Genomic DNA, 16916 nt, shown 5'->3' with positions numbered 1-16916 from the left:
ACATAATCCATAACTATCATCGTCCTGCAATTGTGGTTCCAATTTCTTTGTGAAAGTAATGGTGTTAAAATGCTTTATTGTTTGTGACAGGTGGAGAATGACTTTTGTACAGAACACGAATAGCCTATGTTCATACCTTTATTATGGCAGGCAACAATATATTATCTAAATATAATCGAATAATTGCAAAAAAACTTGTTGTGCTCCACCTGCTGATTGATTGTCATTTTATCTATTATTACAATAGGCTGGATTACAGAATGGGACAAGAAGGACACTACTGAAGTTTTGGATTCTGAACCTCCCTGGTCTGCTAGTGAGAAAGCTGGACTTGACTGTTGCCTATTCAGGCCTCTTGGTTTATGTCTCCAAAACCACATCAACATGTGTTTTGCAAAAACAAAAGAACTGCAGCTGAGATGGACCCCGTTTCTCCTCTCTTGGGTTTTTCTTTGTACACTCTACCAGCTGACTATCAGTGCCAGACTGAACGAGCCTTTGTCAATGCCTCAGATTGGAGAGGATGTTGGAGAAAGTTCAACAAAGAGGGTCGAGGAGGCCACAGTACAGACTCAGTGGTTGAATGAATCCCTCACAGCAACACATGAATTAAAGCCCACAGATGAAACAGAGAAGCATGTGGCTCATCATTTGAATACCACACAATCTCCTGGTGAATCTCCACACTTCAAGGGAGACTACCCTGAAGATCTGTTTTCTATTGAAGACCGTAGACGAGGCTGGGTGATCCTCCATATTTTTGGGATGGTGTGTACATGTTCATTTAACTTGCAATAGTGTGCGATGCGTTCTTTGTTCCTGCACTTGGAGTGATCACAGACAGGTTGGCCATCTCTGACGATGTAGCAGGAGCCACCTTCATGGCTGCTGGAAGATCCGCTCCTATGTTTTTTGGCTTCCTCATAGGAATCTTCATCGCCCACAGCAATGTGGGTATCGGCACAATCGTTGGTCTAGCTGTGTTCAACATTTTGTTTGTGATTGGAGTGTGTGCTCTGGCTTCACGGGAAGTACTTCTTCTCACCTGGTGGCCACTTTTCAGAGATGGATCCTTCTACATATTTGGCCTTATCTTACTCATCATCTTCTTCCTGGATAATGTCATTATGTGGTGGGAGAGCATGATGCTGCTGGCCAGTTACTCTGTCTATGTGATATGCATATGCAAGTTCAATGTTCAAATAGAGCGGACCTTCAAGACCCTACTCTTCAAAAACAAGAAGATTGTGAGAACTTCTGTGGAGGAACCTGAAAAGGTAAGCAATCATTGAGACATGTTCTTGCTTCAAATATATTTGATATATGTTGTGTCCCAATACTCTCAATATGATACATCTAGTATTTTCTTTTTTAAGTGTGGGAAAAACCCTGTAGAGAGGTTTCTTTTGTAACAGTTTTCAGGTATTTGATCAACATGGACTTTATACATCTAAGAATGTTTCAAAAATTGTTCACAATACTGGTTTATAATTTCTATGGAACAAAATGTAATGTTTTCTCCATTTGAGTTTAAAATAAGCAGAGAACAGTTTGTTATAATGTGAAATATTTTTAGAAAGCATCATTCCTAAATTGAAAAACGAGAAAATACACATTTCCATTCTTCTCATTTCTTATGCCTTATTAACTATTGTCCAGCATGATCACATCCAATGCCTGTTTCTAGGAGGATGTGGCAGCAGGATATGATGGGTCAGTGGGCTCTGAAGATGTTGGACGGAAGGAAGACAGCATTCACTTTAGAGAAAATCAAAATGACAAAGAAGAAGAACGGGAGAAAGCAGATAAACCTCTGTCTTTAGAGTGGCCTGACACACGACGTAAACAAATCACCTACCTCTTCCTGCTGCCCATCATCTTCCCTCTGTGGCTCACAGTTCCAGATGTTCGCAACCAGGTAAATACCCAGACACATCTCTGAGACCAGCTGTTGGTTTCCTAAATGCCACAAGTGTTTTTGTCTTTCAGAAATCCAGAAAATGATTTGTGTTCACCTTCCTGGCCTCTATTCTGTGGATTGGTATCTTCTCCTACTTCATGGTCTGGTGGTCTCATCAGGTCAGTACAGTTTAAAGTCTAAGATAAGATCACATAAGAAAAGCCTTCCTTTTGATGATAGAAATCCGAGTTTCAACACAGAAATAAGTACAGATGAATAGAAAAGTACAAAAAACAAAAAACAGATGTATGAACAACTATAGTGTTACACACGATTGAACTTTACAAGATAAATAAAGACAACAGCTATGAGGTAAAATGGCAGTTAAAGGGACAAGTTGTGGTTTCAACAAAGAGGTTAATTGAGAGCAGAAAAACAGATGTTGACATTAACATATAGTCTGATCAAATTCTCCTTGAAACAGTGATTGTGTATTGAAACCAAGTTTAAGAGTGTTTTCGAGCCCCTGAGATCAGTTCTGTATATTGTATTCATGTGCTGGTTTACACTTTTAGGTGGGTGAGACCATCGGCATCTCAAAGGAGATTATGGGCCTGACGATCCTGGCTGCAGGGGTTACCCTCCCTGACGTCATCACCAGTGTGATTGTGGCGGGTAAAGGCCTGGGGGACATGGCTGTGTCCAGCTCTGTGGGCAGCAACATCTTCAACATCACAGTGGGGTGAGCTGAAATAACCTGATGTTTCACAATTTCAAAATGAACTCTGATTAAAGGTAGGGTAGGTAAGTTTGAGAAACCGGCTCGAGATCGCTAGAATTTGAAAATACACAACCAGAGAAAATCTGCCACTTCCTTATAGAGCCCCTCCTCCAACACACACGAACGCGCACATGACCAATGAGGGCACGAGATAAGTTTGTGCACAGATGGAAGGCTGACAGGCAGGTAGGCCATCCAGTTATTTTAGCCGGGCCGGCTAAAATGATTGGTCGTGCTTTTACAGATATTCATTGCTATCGGGATGTTAAGAGCATTCCATGGAATATAACAAAAAGTGTATCTCGAGCCGGTTTCTCAAACTTACCTACCCTACCTTTAACATGCAGACGACAGGTTTATTTGTCTTTTTTTGGCTCCTGTACTCATCCTTCCACGGTTTTGCTCCAGCGGCCGTCAGCAGCAACGGGCTCTTCTGTTCTGTCGTGCTGCTCTTCATCATGCTCTTCTTTTTCATGATCTCTATTGCTTCCTGTAAGTGGAAGTTGAATAAGATGCTGGGCTTCACCATGTTCCTGCTCTACTTTACCTTTTTGGGGCTCAGCCTGATGCTGGAGTATCACATCATTGTCTGTCCTGTTTAGTGGGTGAGAGAGGGCTTAAACATTGTTGAATTATGTTTGTACAAAAGCTCATGTTATAAATGTGTATGCTTTACAAAATGTTATGAATGACTCCTTCATTTGTAGGATTTATAATCTGATGGCAAGTGTAACAGTTTAATCTGCAACTTTTATGCTAGTATACAAACACATACACTTCTGCATCTCTTGTATGCACCAACATTGCAACATGTCCGATTAGCCAATAATGCTAGATGTGACTCAGCTTTTCCTGTGACCCGAGGCTGCAGATAAGTTCTGACGCATAAAATGAAGTAAAGATATTTCCAGGTCATTATGCAGAACTTTGATCTCTGTTCTCTTTTAAAACCTGTTGCTACACTGCCTCTTCCCAAGAACTGTGATGTAAACTTGAATGAAGTGTGGTCAGTTCTGTAGGGAGTTTAAATGAGTCATATTTGTACACTATAACCACATCCATGTCCTCGTGGTTGAAATGATGTCGATGATTTTATTGATATTGAAAACATATTTTTGGGAATTTAAAATAACTTATTGCTCCAAAGGTTAAAAAAAACACCTACTATAATACATATAAACTAGATATATATAATTTGTATGACTATTTTTACATTTATATTTTATATCAAAGAAGCATGAAAAAAACAAATAACCGTATATACTGAAATATAAATAGAGAATTTAGATAATATATCACTAAAATAAAATATGCCCATGTCGTCTGCCTGCTTTTTCCAACTTCATTACTCTTACATTTGTATTTTATTTTATTTTATTAGTAGTTTTTCTTTGTTTAATACAAGCACGGAAAGAATCCTTATAGTCTGTTATATCAATCATTACTTCCAATGGCCAGATAATACAATTTGTATGTTTGCCTTAAATTACATATTACAGAGGTAGGCTCTTGATAAAGTAAGAGTGAGACAATGGACATAATCCTCTTAGAAGACTTCAGGTATTATGCTGAGCCATTGTAAAGACTCGTCCCGTGTCCTACATAACACTGCAGCCATTTGCATCAGTTTGGACTTGTTTGCACCACAATAACCATCAGGGGGAATCTGGCTTTAGAGATTGTTTCACCCTCGACTCTGGAAGACATTGGTTCTGTGGTAAGTCTGCCTCTTTAAATTAAATTCATTGGGTTTTTCTCTGTGTGATTTGTGTAGAAATGAGATTAACCCCTTTCTACGGGACATTTATTTGAATGGTTATTTTATTTTCTTGTTTTCACCTCTCTCATTTTGTTCATTCTGTTTTGAAAAGAAAAAAAAACATGCAGATAAAGCTGCTTCTAAATGAGCTTATCACTAATACTATGATAGACATTGATTTAATAGTCCGGTGGTTGTTAGAATAGTTCTCATGTTTTCAAATGAAACCTAATTCTTTGCAACCTGCTTTCTAATCATTTTGTCTCTGATGCCTCTTTCGAAACACAACAGGCTGCCAAGGGATTGAGGATGCCATGAATCACGCCACCGGAGTTTTAGATTCTGTCGCCCCACGGTCTGCTGGGGAGAGAGCTGGAGTTGTTGTGTCTCCATAGCCAGTATCACCACCTGCTTTGGAGGGAAAATGTTTTGTGCAAGGAGGAAGCGACTACATCTCTGCCGGGTCCTGTTTCTCCTCTCCGGGGTTTTTCTTTGTACACTCTACCAGCTGACTATCAGTGCCAGACTGTACAAGCCTTTGCCAATGCCTCAGATTGGAGAGGATTTTGCAGAAGGTTCAACAGAAGGGGTCAATGAGGCCACACTAGAGACTCAGGGGTCGGAGGAACCTCTCACTGCAACACATGAATTTGAGCCAACAGATCAAACAACGCCAGAGATACATGTGGCACATTCGGATATAAATTCAAATTTTGAAGCATTCACCCCCACTGAACCTTCACTATCACCAACTACAAAACGGACTATGGTGCATTGCATCTTTGTGGCACCTGAGCCTCCACAGGAGACACCCTCACCAACTCCAGCTCTTCCTGGTGAAGCTCCATACTTGAAGGGAGACTACCCTGAAGATCTATTTTCTGTTGAAGACCGTAGACGAGGCTGGGTGATTCTCCACGTTTTTGGGATGTTGTACATGTTCATTTCACTTGCAATAGTGTGTGATGAGTTCTTTGTTCCTGCGCTGGGGGTGATCACAGAGACTTTAGCCATCTCTGACGATGTAGCAGGAGCCACCTTCATGGCTGCTGGAGGTTCTGCCCCCGAACTTTTCACCTCCTTGATAGGAGTCTTCATCGCCCACAGCAATGTGGGTATCGGCACAATTGTTGGTTCAGCTGTGTTCAACATTTTGTTTGTGATCGGGATGTGTGCTTTGTTTTCACGGGAGATACTTCATCTCACCTGGTGGCCACTTTTCAGAGATGGATCCTTCTACATATTTGGCCTTATCTTACTCATCATCTTCTTCCTGGATAATGTCATAATGTGGTGGGAGAGCTTGATGCTGCTGGCCTGTTACTCTGTCTATGTGATTTTCATGAAGTTTAATGTGCAAATTGAACAAACCTTCAAGTCTCTACTCTTCAAAAACAAGAACATTGTGAGAATTGCTGTAGGGGAACCTGAAAAGGTAAGCACTCAGAAAATGACTCTTATCTTAAATGTGGTTTTTCATGTCCTTAATTGACACAACAATAATTCTTGAAGGCATTTAAATCAGAGTGTTTTTAACTGAAAGTTTGCTGGTATTGGACCAAAGTATTGCTTCTAAGGACATCAACATACTTTTTTTAATTACCACGGTATGCAATTGAGAACAAATCTATGGAGCTTCAAATAACAATATGTCCAACTATTGAAGACAAAAATATCTCATCATGAGTTTCACGTTTGCAAATCTTGTGATACCTTTAGTCCATAAAACATAAGAACATTTTTAAATTTGAAACGTGTCCTTTCCCTCATACATCATTCTGTTTCAGTGTAGTTTATTACTGTAACAGAAAGTCACATTACTCATCACTCGTGACATGTCTACTGCAACCTGTGGGGTTGTATGCAAATCTTGTCAAAGAGTGAAATGATTCTAGCAAAGGCTTTAGTGGATCCAAAGCTGATCAATGACATAAACTAATCCTTTGAGGATCTGGAGCTCTACAGTATGAGCACACACGGTTCTACTGATGGAGCTGTATGTCCAGCAAATGTAATTATCTAATATATTTTAAATGCTTTATTACATCATACATAATCACCCTAGAGGGTTTTTATTTGTATTTGATGTAATTGAACGAGGTATCATTTCATAAAATCATAATCCTGTTCATGAAACAGAGTTGTATCTTTTTATTCTGACATGTAACACAAACAAGACCCCCTAAGTTGTTGTTGACATATATATTTAGGCTCTACCAAAATGAAAAAAACGTTGGTTAATCTCTCCTATGAATGATCTCTGTTAAAAACATTGTTCCATGCAGATAAACGGTGACGCTGAACATAATGCCCTTCCTGCTCAAGAGGACAAGAATCTGTTAAAGGTAAAAAAAACTAATAATAAACTCCAAAAAGAAAGACACAAATAACCATATCCTCATAGACACTAACAATGTTCAATTATCTACATGTTATCCTACATCTTATTGACGTTTCTGCAGTTGCATTTATCGTAGCTTGGAGTAAACAAGCCTTATTTCAATTGCTTCATTATGTTATTAAGAAAAAAACAAAAGCATTTCATCAAATCAAATCAAATCAAATCAGGTTTTATTTATAAAGCACATTTAAAAGCGATTTTTGGTCGAGCCAAAGTGCTGTACATGTAATAAAACCACATTACTACAAATCACAATAAACGACAATAAATTACAACAGATATATCTAAAAAAACAAAATAAAAATAAAACACACGGAAAAGTCAGGAGTCGTGCTCCGCTCTAACTAGAAAGCCAGAGAGAAGAAGTGTGTTTTTAGTTTTGATTTAAAAACCCCTAGGGTCTGGGCCGACCTCACATGGAGGGGCAGAGTGTTCCAGAGCCTAGGGCCAGCTGCTGCGAAGGCTCGGTGCCCTCGGGTTTCATCCACTACAACACGATTCTCTATCATTGATGTTTCGTTGTTTGCAATTATGAGAAGCTACCGTGTCATCGGCCCTCTCTTTTCCCAGTTGAAGCCATCCCTTCAGCGAGGGGGGAGCTCAGCTTCTTTACACAACAGCACCATGAGAAACACCGTCTTTCAACTCATGATCCACACATTGGACCCTATAGGAGAGGGTGAGTACCATATCCCCACACTGATGCCCCTCATCTTTGCTCATTGTCTGCCTTTTCGAAGGGCTCCTGTAAAGAGTGGTTGGCAACTACCTCCTCCTTGTTATTGGAAATGGATTAGCGTGTCCCAAATGAAGACAGCACTTAATTAAGATTTATACTAAGCAGATAAATACCTTGGTCTATGGCGGCATCTGGTGTGGTCCCACAGTGAAAAAAACCTCAAGAAACACAGCTGTCTCTACGAACAGATTATTGTTATTCACCTTTAGTAATTTACTCATTTATCTGTATGTAAGGTGTTGCTGGCTGGTCAAATAATGGGAGGAAAGACTCACCCTTAACAGCTTTTCAAATGGTTTTCCCTGAGAAGTTAGTCGTGTCTCGTACAACAATGTGCATATATGTCCCAAATGTGTTGGCTCTGACTCCTGGTTTGATACCTCTTAGGCCTCCAGGCAGCAAACACTCCAACACAATGATAAGCTTTTGAAGAGCCACAAACTCTGGATCACAGCCAGAAGCCAATGTATCAGCCTGACTCCAAAATTAGACATGCTTTAAATGTTATATCAAATCAAGTTTATATAAAAATGTATGTTCTGATACCGTGTACTGCATGGTAATCAATATCGACCTCTGTTATACATTTTTCTTGCTTGAGGGGGGAGTATATCGCCTGAGAGACCGGTAAAGGGACAACAAATTCTTGCAATTAATAAAAACAATACATACTTGTTCATTTTAAACAAATTGTAAGAGCTTACTTCATGTACCGTATGATGGCTGTTTATTGTAGGACTTGTCCTCTCATGACGTTGCTCTGTGCTGCAGAACATATTTTTTGCAGGTTATTATGTTTTACTGCCAGTTTTTCAATGCTTAACTTATGAAGGGCTTAGGGCATTGTCCTGTGAAATTGAATTTGTTCCTCGTATAATCTTCAGTTTATTTCTGATTTTTTTGCAGGGAAATTTAAGGATAAGGCTGAGACACTGAATAATGTGGCTAGACGGGCGACAGAGAACAAAACTCAAGACAAACGTGAAGGTAATGTGGAATGAAGTAATGGTCAGACACTTTGTGACTTGCTCATGAACAGAGTCTCAAAGCTGGGCTGCAGAAAGTAAAATGAAAAGTGCATACTTGTTAAGGTAAAACAAAATAGAATATCAAGTTGCATACAGGTACAATATACCCTTACAAAAACACACAAAGGGTGGTAAAGACTAAGCAAATGGCCTAAAGGAGTGTGTGATAACATCCAAATACATATTCATAGACAGTTCATTTAATTCAGTTGCCACAAGGATAACATCATTTATCATGTAACAGCAAATTCACTGCATTTCTCCATATGACTGGCCCTAAAGGCTTGGAATCGGAAGTATTTCAGAAAGCTAAAGAGACATCAGGGAAATGCACAACATTTTTGGGATTCCTTTCACAGATGGTGGAGATAAACCTGAGGCGACCAAAGAGCGAGAGGCGGCCCCAGCACCGGATAAGCAGGATCACCCAGAGGACAAGAAGGTACTCTCTACCCGATGCCTGGTGGTACTTAAAAAGCCCAGAAGTCAGTCTTTGATACCTGTCTATGTAAGAGTCAAAATGTACGTAGCAACAACTATAAGCAAAGGTCTCCTTACCTTAGGCTTCTTTTGGTTGTTCTTTTCATTCTGTTCTGCTTCGACTGTTCATCATGATTTCTTCATGTCAGGAGGATGTGCCGGCAGGAGAGGATGGGTCAGGAGGCTCTGACAGTGATGAAGATGACAGTGAAGAAGATAGCAAAGAGTCCAGTGAAGAAGAAGAAGAAGAAGAAGAAGAAGATGAGGAGGAGGGCGATGAAGAAGAAGAGGAGAAAGAAGATGAGCCTTTGTCTTTAGAGTGGCCTGAAACACGACGTAAACAAGCCACCTACCTCTTCCTGCTGCCCATCATTTTCCCTCTGTGGCTCACAGTTCCAGATGTTCGCAACCAGGTGAAGAGATAAGCATTTCTGAGACAAGCTGTTGTATCTTTAATATCTCCACACTGTGTTTTGCTATAACATCTCTTACTTTGTTGAACAGAAATCCAGACATTTCTTTGTCGCCACTTTTCTGGGCTCTATCATGTGGATTGCCGTTTTCTCCTACTTCATGGTTTGGTGGGCCCATCAGGTCAGCTACTGGAGTTTAGGTTAGAGATTGAATAGGAAATGTGAAAATGGACACATCTTATTATGTAATAATACAAACAAAATCTAATACATTTGAATTTCATTACATAATAACACCCACGTGTTGTACTTATCTGCTGCGTTTATAATGAACAACTTGAAAGCAATATGTAATACATTTCTCCAGTTTCTATCTTTTTAATGAAAATATAATAATAATACTTGCATTAAAGGTGGGGTAGGTAATTTTGGAGAAACCAGCTCGAGTGTGCTAGAATTTGAAAATACACAGCCGGAAAAAATCTGCCACTTCCTTACAGAGCCCCTCCTCCAACACACACGAACGTGCACATGACCAATGAGGGCACGAGATAAGTTTGTGCACAGATGGAAGGCTGACAGGCAGGTAGGCCATCCAGTTATTTTAGCCGGGCCGGCTAAAATGATTGGTCGTGCTTTTTACAGTATTACGGCTTCCACAGATGACATTTTTTTAATGGATTTTTTGTCAAAGCACTTAAGATATTCATTGCTATCGGGATGTTAAGAGCATTCCATGGAATATAACAAAAAGTGTCTCTCGAGCCGGTTTCTCAAACTTACCTACCCCACCTTTAAGTAATAACCAACCAAAATGTCATCATCTGTACACACATTATAGTAGTTAATGAAAAATAATCTATTGAACTAATTTAATCTTTTAAAAGGTATTTTGAATCAGGATATTTTGTGATTAACTGCATCAACATTGTTTTTATAATGGCATACAACATTTTATGAATGTAGACGTCCATTTTGCTTTTCTATTACATAATGCATTATGAACATGTAACTCTAGTTTGCCCCTGTAGGTGGGTGAGACCATCGGCATCTCAGAGGAGATTATGGGCCTGACGATCCTGGCTGCAGGGACCCTCCATCCCTGACCTCATCACCAGTGTGATCGTGGCGCGTAAAGGCCTGGGGGACATGGCTGTGTCCAGCTCGGTGGGCAGCAACATCTTCGACATCACAGTTGGGTGAGATGCAATATCCTCTTGTGTCACGATCATAAAAAAAAGTTCTCATGAACACTCAGTCGATTAATTCCATGGTCTCTACTGTGTTTCTCGCTCTGTCACTTTGTTTCATAAGTCTTCCAGTGCCATGGCTCCTGTACTCATCGTTCCACGGTTTTGCTCCAATGGCTGTCAGCAGCAACGGGCTCTTCTGTGCCATCGTGCTGCTCTTCATCATGCTCCTCTTTGTCATCATCTCAATTGCATCCTGTAATTGGAAGTTGAATAAGATGCTGGGTTTCGCCATGTTCCTGCTCTACTTTGTCTTCCTGGTGCTTAGTGTGATGCTGGAGGATCGCATCATTGTCTGCCCTGTTTCCATCTGAGCATGTGAGCAGAAGCTGACGAGCATTCTCTCTATTGTGATCTAAAGGGAATAACTTACATACACGGATCTCATGAACATGGATCTAAATAGTTATAGACACTGTGCAGAAAGCTACTGTAGTTGCATTGATGCCAGTAAAATGTGTCTGGTATGACGGCAACTAAACACATACTACAACCTTTCCTAGAACTTGTTGCATACTCACTTTTTGTAACAATTGCATCTTTTATTATTAAGTAATATAGTGTAGGAAGTGGAAGAGAATGAAGACCAACATGGATTGTTTCACTGTTTAAAAATCAGCATCTACAGGATGTAATTAGAAATCTAGAATATATGCACAAGTTGATGGTTTCTAAATGTGCATTTTTTATTGTCTGTGTGCATAAACTTGCACCAACATGTGTTCAATAACATTCATTATAGAGAAAATGAGCTTGCTTGAACTCACTGTTATGTCATGCATTTTATAAAACAAAGGTCAGGCATAGCAACACACACTTTGGAAATGATCAAACTGAACATCTGTAGAATAAATGTGTTTTATTTATAAATGAAAGCAAACTATAGATCCAGCCAGGGAAGAAATTTGATTTCTTTTTTATATAAAAATCATACAAATTATTGTCTGTGTTACAAATGATAAATAATACGTCATTAACATTGTTGACAAATAGTGTAAACAACATGTACACATCAAATGTTTTGGTCATCAGTGTTTGTTTGTTTTTTGTCACAGATTGTAAGGTGATTAAAATGGAAATGTACAGTCCATGTTGTGATATTGGTGTTTATTCCAAGCACACAGCCATGTTTAATCCAGCATCGTATCATCATAAATTGTTGTGGTGTGTCCAGTAATAAGCTGTGGTATCTAGGCAGGCTTTTGTCAGTTAAAAGGGAAAGACAGTTGTAACACGGTGAACCATCACACACATTTTTCCGAAATGATTTTGAAGTAGGGCAGGTCAGAGCTGTCGTCCTGACATTAACATCTTTAAATCTTCTCAGTGCAAAGAAACGTGCACCATCATCTGTTCAAAGAGATTTAAAATGTCCTTTTTTGTTCCGTATGTCACATTAAACAGTGCACTTTTGTCCAAATATGTAAAAATGACATCTACACTATACAGTGAAGAACAAAAGGAAATGTACCAAATACAAGAATCAGATACATTTTTAACGATCCATTACTGTGTCAATAAATTATTTTCTTTATCAAAAACATTGTGTTGATTAAACCAACAGAAAGCCATATGTTCTGTTTTTATTCATCTATTATAAGTATGATTGTACTCATTTTAAGGAAATATATCCTTGGTGGTCCCATTATCTCATACATCATTACATTAAAAAAAGTATTGCTTAAAAAATGTTAATTAATCATAAAAGTATTATTCCCTTTTTGGGTTATTTTGGTACATTTTACAAAAAAGGATAAATGAACAAACATTGTGCATTTACAAATATTACATACTCCCTTCTTGATTCAGAAATAATAATGTTTTATATTTGTTGTTACCATCTAGTTTAGTGTATTCAGGAATATGAGCATGGCCCTGCTATGTGTACAGGGTGCAGATTAGGAGGAATGTCTTTGCCTTCATTAACTGCATATAAGGGAAATGTTGAACAGTGCAGTGAGTCCTGCAGCTGTCAAATAAAAAGTCACTTAAGCGTAGGCTGCTGGGTCACAGCGTTACGTAATGGGAATGAATGGCAAGAGCTCATCTTGTCAAAGTGCTTTGTAAAACACAAATGACTCAAAGCAAGTGCTTATTATACACACACACACTCAACAACAGTCTTAACAAGGTCACCAGGACCACTTATGAATTTCAATGTGACATACACTTACTTTTACATACTTACTCACATCTTTAACAGAAACAAAGTCATAAAATAGATTGTATAATAACTGTACAAACATTTCACCATAGCAAACACAAGGCCGGCCCTCTATGTCTCTCAGTTCTAACAGTATAAACTCGTGGCAGTTGCTTTACATTAAGTGTCATTTTCCTATTGTGCTAAGTCAGGTGAGCTGACCCTGAGTCTGAGGAGCAGTCCAAAAATAAAACAGTAGTGACCAAAGGTTGAAGGAAAATAATAATGGGACATAAGAGGAGAAGTAGTTTACAGACTGGGCTCCCCAAAAGTCTTCCTGCACTCCATGACTCCTGCTCCCGGGGGCCGGTCACAGTTGTGTGTCAGTTTTACCTGGTTGGGGGTGAGGCGATCATATGCCAACTTGTACTCCCGGTCAAAAGCATCTGCAAAGATGTAATAGTTTATTAAAAATGTGGACGTCATATGTGATTTAACTATATTTGAAAACCACGAAAATAACAAAGAGTAGTTTATAGCAGTGACAATGATTTTGTGAGGCTGTACGTCACAAAACCAGTTGCGCAGAGGCAAGTTCAATGCTAACGTTAGCATGCTAACATGCTTACACGGTCAATGCTAACATGCTGACGTATAGCGTGTTTGCAGGATAACATTTGCTGATAAAAGCACTAAACACAAATTAATCCGGTAAATGAGATATTTCACAAGATAATAACAACTTTGACCTGCTGGTGGCAAGTAGAATAGTCAGGGGTCATTACATTCAGTAGGATTATCTGGGCTAAATGGTTAGCTGTTCCATATTTCACAGCAATCCATATAACAGTTTAAGAGATATTTCAAGTAGTTGACAGAGCGCCAGACAGTCAGCTGACATGGCTAAAAACAGGACATCATGCTTTTGAACTTACTGATATTAATGTTGTTCTTTCCCAAAGCCACCAGAGCGAGGAACAGTAAGTCTCGGTACAGGCTCCTTTTTGTATAAAGAAAAAAAAAACATTACACTTTGCATACACATCATCTTTAATACACAGCAAGCTTAATCCTTTATTTCCTCACCTCTGTCTTTTGAAGCCCAGCTCTGGCCCCAGCAGCTGAATGATCTGGCTCATTGGCTGATAGACATCACTTTTCTTGATGCTCCTCACAAAACCCTGCAGGAGCTCCACAGTAAAGAGCTGCCCTTCTTCACACAGACCAGAGCGAACCAGGGAGTTTGCACCTGCACAGATCAAGAGAAAAAAGCCACTCTCACAATCAAAGGCTCATTCATCTCCATCACTCAGGATTCTGAGAGTAAAGCACTGATAAGGTCGGAGTGACTTATAGGAGTCCTGAACTGAATAATGCATGTTTTCCTGGTTACTTCATATGCATTATTTAATTTACATGTACATATCTGACCTTGATCAAACTTGCCAGCAGAATATAATCTAGTGCCGATTTAACCTTTTGAAATATAATTAAATAAATGACATAAAAACAAATGTTGTAACTTACAATGTGAGTTCCACAGGACATAGCAGGGTTGGACTTTGTCTTTGTGCAACTTCAGGTTGTCCCACATTATCCTCACAAGCACCTGCTTACTGTCCTCGTATGAAACGCTCTGAGGAGTCTGCAGGGGTGAAACATATTAAGCGATTAACACATACTCTGTATGCAACAACCCTAACAGGAAGAACACAAAAAAATGTTTAGTCATGGATAAGTAGTTTTTTAGTTTTAGTTTTCATTTGTTTAAAAAATAGAGAGAACATTGCTCGTGTCCATGTTCTGCTCTTATGCATAGCTTGGTTCTGTCTACTACCACTAGGAGCCACTAAAGAACTTTCTTCTTTCTTTGAAAAGAGGTTTGAAGTAGTCGTTTGACATTTGGGAAATACACTCATTTACTTTCGTGGAGAGAATTACAGAAGAAGATCGATTCCAATCTCTTGTCGGACTTCATACAGATATAAGAGTGTTATCGATATCCACATCTAACTCGACAACAAAGTGAGAACAGCAAACTTCCCGAGCGCATTTTACCACAAATGTCAAACCATTGCTGAGTTATTAAAATGTTGACTTGTGGGTCAATCCACACAATTGATATGTGGGTGTGCTTGACAGACGCCTGCATGTCTACCTGGTCTCCGTGGCTACAGTGCTGGGAGGCGAGGATGAGAGCGGGCAGGTTACTGGGCAGCTCCAGCCTCCTGAAGTACCACACCAGGTTCCAGAAGACGATGGGGTGATGGTCCACAACACTCGGGGAGGAGATGGCCTGGTCGCCCTCGTTCACCAGCAGGCTCTCCAGCTCTTTCCACAGGACCAGAGGACTCAGGTAGGGCACCGTCACCGGGGGCGACCCTGCCCTCTCGCTGCTCCCCTGTTCTTGCCCGGGACCTTTAGAGGACTGAGCTGCATCGTCTGAAGAAGACTTTTTGGTCTCGGGATTGAGAGTCGCTGAAGTGACTTCCTCTGTAACAGGGTTACTCTCCTTAGAAGACCTGAGATGAGACGCAGAGAATATGAATAAATGATTAAAGTCTGAGTGTGTGTGCATGTGTCAGCACTTTTCAAGTCAGCTCGCCAATACAAATAAAACAATCTAGCATATGAGATCAAATACATTCAACCTTATATTAGCAGTACATTCAGTGAATTGATTGAAGTACTATGGGAATATAAGCTGTCTGTGGCTCTTTCCTGCTGTAACGATGCAAATTTCCCCTCTGTGGGACTAATAAAGGTATTCTGATTCTGATTCTGATTCTGATATAGCGTGTACTGGTCTGTGTAAAGTGAGCATTTACCTGCTGTGTGGTCTCAGGTCTTTGATTTCTACATTGAGGAAAGGCAGGAAAGCTGTGCCACAGAAAGGACAGGTGCTGTTCAGGTTGGAGTCGTTTGCTGTCCATCCGGCCATTATCTCCTCGTCGTAGACCAGACAGTCACACGTCTTACAGAGTGAACAGCTGGACATCAGCACCTGGATTAAGAAGCAGAAGAGACAATGTAACATTCAATCATGAGACTCTGAGATAGTGTCCAGATGAGTGACTGAAGAGAGTAATTTACCTCTATGGTGTAGTTGGGAGTGGGTTGGAAGCATCTGGTGTCGGGGGAGGAATCTGGAGTGTGAGGAGTTTTAAAAGGAAGTGCCAAACCACCTGGATACAATGAAGGATTTTACAATTAGACACACAAGACAGAGCCAAGATTCAAATTAGGATTAAAGCTGCATGTCTGGATTAAATACAGCAAAAGTGGAGAAATTAAACTAAGCGGCAAATCAAATCAGACTTTTGTTTTGCAGGTTAGCAATCTTTATTTGAAATGGGTGTGTATGGGTTTGTTTAGGTAAGTATGCATGCACATGTACATGTTCATGTGTTTATCTGTAGGTCCTGTGGCTGGGTGCAGAGCAGCCTACACACTGAATCAGCTCTCACCACTGCTGGCCTAGTTTGAACAGAGCAGCCGACGCTCTCCATTACTGAGAACAACTCTAAATTTAGATCGTAAGAGAGTGTTTTGCTGGGATCCAATGCAACGTTAAAGAAATGTAACAAGCATGGCTGTAAGCTATGACTTCTCACATTGTTGATGCCTTTGTAAAGGCTGCCAACTGCTCTTAATATAGATGGATTGTGTTGTTCGTCTGAGGCAAACATTTTAAGATTCATCGTTAAACCAAAAATATAGCAGTATTATTCCAACAATATGTTAAAGGAGGTGCAACAAACCTGAGAAGGAGTTGTGTCTGAACACTCTGTCAGGGGTGCTGGGGCTGCCCAGGTTGGCATGACCTACAACCGGGCTCCTCCTGAGGCGGGACACGCTGCCGTGCTGGGGGGAGGTGAAGCCGTCTGGGTCCAGACAGGAGTCATGATCAAGCAGTGAGGAGCAGTCCGCCTCTCCTGACGCCAGTGAGCAGACACTTATCCGGTCACTGTTTGCATCCTGTATGGGAGAAGAGAAATATCAATAGGGGTAGCTTCATCAGC

The 16916-nt window shown here is 40.1% G+C and overlaps 2 protein-coding genes and 1 pseudogene across 3 annotated transcripts in view; 2 read left to right on the top strand and 1 right to left on the bottom strand.

Annotated features, from left to right (window-relative positions):
- The first annotated feature begins 504 nt into the window (after positions 1–504).
- Positions 505–3361, top strand: LOC117491494 (annotated as a pseudogene).
- On the top strand, positions 2515–11707 carry LOC117491386 (sodium/potassium/calcium exchanger 1-like). Its single transcript, XM_034141344.1, is given in 11 exon segments — positions 2515–2642; positions 4732–5875; positions 6726–6785; positions 7412–7520; positions 8487–8567; positions 8968–9050; positions 9238–9501; positions 9593–9682; positions 10533–10595; positions 10597–10700; positions 10816–11707. Coding segments are annotated over 10 exon segments (2115 nt in total). The 5' UTR covers positions 2515–2642; positions 4732–4864; the 3' UTR covers positions 11066–11707.
- dennd4a (DENN/MADD domain containing 4A) overlaps positions 11592–16916 on the bottom strand; it is a 24129-nt gene continuing 18804 nt past the window's right edge. For both annotated transcript variants that reach the window (XM_034141342.1, XM_034141343.1), the window contains 8 exons: positions 16656–16872; positions 15988–16079; positions 15723–15898; positions 15053–15416; positions 14422–14539; positions 13981–14143; positions 13830–13894; positions 11592–13340 (listed from right to left, as the gene is read on the bottom strand). In XM_034141342.1, coding sequence (XP_033997233.1) covers positions 13204–13340; positions 13830–13894; positions 13981–14143; positions 14422–14539; positions 15053–15416; positions 15723–15898; positions 15988–16079; positions 16656–16872 — 1332 coding nt within the window. In that variant the 3' untranslated portion in view covers positions 11592–13203. The remainder of the gene's footprint in view (positions 13341–13829; positions 13895–13980; positions 14144–14421; positions 14540–15052; positions 15417–15722; positions 15899–15987; positions 16080–16655; positions 16873–16916) is intronic.

Source organism: Trematomus bernacchii, unplaced genomic scaffold, assembly GCF_902827165.1.
Source record: "Trematomus bernacchii unplaced genomic scaffold, fTreBer1.1, whole genome shotgun sequence".
Classification (NCBI taxonomy): Eukaryota; Metazoa; Chordata; class Actinopteri; order Perciformes; family Nototheniidae; genus Trematomus; species Trematomus bernacchii.
The sequence above is the reverse complement of the archived record's forward strand: the minus strand, read 5'-3'. Positions and strand labels throughout refer to the sequence as shown.